General features: G+C 35.7%; 1 protein-coding gene across 1 annotated transcript; it reads right to left on the bottom strand.

Annotated features, from left to right (window-relative positions):
• Positions 1–719: 719 nt before the first annotated feature.
• On the bottom strand, positions 720–1,664 carry LOC130428902 (putative gustatory receptor clone PTE03). The gene has a single exon (XM_056757198.1). It carries the CDS (start codon positions 1,662–1,664, stop codon positions 720–722), a length of 945 nt encoding a protein of 314 aa, XP_056613176.1.
• Between the last annotated feature and the right edge of the window lie 588 nt (positions 1,665–2,252).

The following is a 2,252-nucleotide window of genomic DNA, read 5'->3' as shown; positions in this document are numbered from 1 at the left end:
TCATGGCAGAATTTGTGTTTTGGGTGGAGTATCCCTTTTCGAAAGAATGAAGTATATTTCATGATATTATCTTAATTATATGGGGCTTTGATTCATAAAAAGATCAGATGAAAGACATACATTTTACACTATAAAGTCAAAATAGTTCCAGTAGCATGATCTGAATGAAAAATATCCTTGTTTTTATTATGTACAGTATTTCAGAAATAGGTCATCCAAAAATGAAAATCGTTTTTTCCTCCTCATTAGATTTCAATCTTGAATGTGAAACACGTAATAAGATATTTTGAAGATAATATTTGAAAAAGTAATACAATTATGTGATGACAATTTTTTATTTTGGCTAAACTATTCCTTTATGAATGGCCAAACATGGCATGTATTTTCAATGTCAATATGACAATAAGCAGCTAGGTTGTTTGTTTGTTGTAGGCTGGAACTGTGTTACAATGTTGACACTGTGGGAGTCAGAAGCAGATTAGCACATTATCCTCTATTAATGATTTCAATGAACTTTCTGTTGTGAATTCATAGGAAAAACAAGCTGTGAAATTATTATGAATTAAATAGACCAAGACGTAGTAAATACAAAAATAAAGCTTATAACATGAAATAGCCTGCAGACGAATCACATGACTTTTAAAGTGAAACTGCAAAACTACACATTTAAATCACAGTGATGATATATCCCACAATATATCCCAAATATTCCTTTTATGTTATGACACATAAACCTTTCGCCGAAACAATTTGAACAAACTGAGCCTGATTTCTTTAGTTCTCAGTCCATATATAATAGGATTCAATGTGGGTGGAATGATCATAGCAGCTACTCCACTGAATTTTCTTAAGTGAGGAGAAATATCTTTTATCCTGTACGAAAATATCGTAAACAGGCCTAAACACTCAAACAAGAGGAATATGATTAGATGTGTACCACACGTCTGCAACGCTTTATTCCTTGTGTCAGAGCTTTTGTTTCTGAAACAAGCGATGAGAATGCGCAGGTATGTGTACAGTATCAAACCCACAGTTATTACCTGACACACAGCTGTGATCATCAATCCATAAATGTTATTAATGGTCGTGTCTCCACAGACCAGCTGCAGCAGTGAAGGATTGTCACAGTATGTATGAGTGAGATAAGACCTGCATCGAGGCAGACGCAACAACAAAATGAAAAGAACAGCCATTAACACCCAATTAGAAAGCCAAACCAACGAGATGATTTTTACAAGATGACTATTGCTCATAATGGTGTTGTATCTCATTGGCTGACAGATGGCAACATATCTGTCATATGCCATAGCAGTCAAAATGAACACAGCAGCAACGGCATACACATGTATAAAGAAAGCCTGAGTTACACATGAAGAGAACGTTATGGTCCTGGTGTCAAAGAGGAGCTGTTGCATGATATGTGGAAACAGGACTGTGGAACCTAAAAGGTCATTAATAGGCAAATTTATCAGCAGAATGTGCATGGGGTGATGAAGAGACTTATTGCGTATGATAGTAAACAAGAGGAGGCAGTTGCAGAACAATATGATGGTATAATTCAGAGCGGCGAAGACAAACGCAGTGATAGCCCTCTCGGGGGGCAGGTCGAAGCTTTGAAGAGACAGCAGAGATGACACATTGTAGATGCTGCTAGCTGAAGACATCATCTGATTTTGCCCGGAACTGTTAACAAGAGTAGAAAAGAGAAAATATAACAAATAAATATATAAGATAAAACAAGTCTGCTGTTATGGATAAATTTGTAATATTTGAAATACTTACTACAAAGTCTGTGAAGTTAGAAATCCTTCATGTTTCTACATGCAGCAGAGTGACAGATGTTATTAAATAACCTGACACTTGTTTTGCATCTATAGCGTTTTTAACATTACTGATTAACTAACTCATGTAGTAACTTGACCAGACCTGCTGTCTGCTGAATGAATGTTCATTTGGAGCTTTATATAGAGTCTGTGAGGTGTACACAACAACCCTCGTGACAACTGTCATGATGTCAGGGTCTTAGTACAACCTGCGAGGGATTTGGCTACAACAATTTTTAGTATACCCTTGTTGTCATTACATTGTTAAATTAAAAACATTCTGTAAACTAGTAGATTTGCAAATAAGATGTTTATTTAAATAGGCTTACCACAAGCTAATTTCTGGTTTCTAGTCCTATTATAAAACTCTGAAAAACGTCTGTTTCTTATCTTCGTCACGCAGACCATTTCGAAATGACATGAAGCACG

This window comes from Triplophysa dalaica, chromosome 9, assembly GCF_015846415.1.
Source record: "Triplophysa dalaica isolate WHDGS20190420 chromosome 9, ASM1584641v1, whole genome shotgun sequence".
NCBI lineage: Eukaryota > Metazoa > Chordata > Actinopteri > Cypriniformes > Nemacheilidae > Triplophysa > Triplophysa dalaica.
This window is presented reverse-complemented; position numbering and strand designations above follow the sequence as displayed.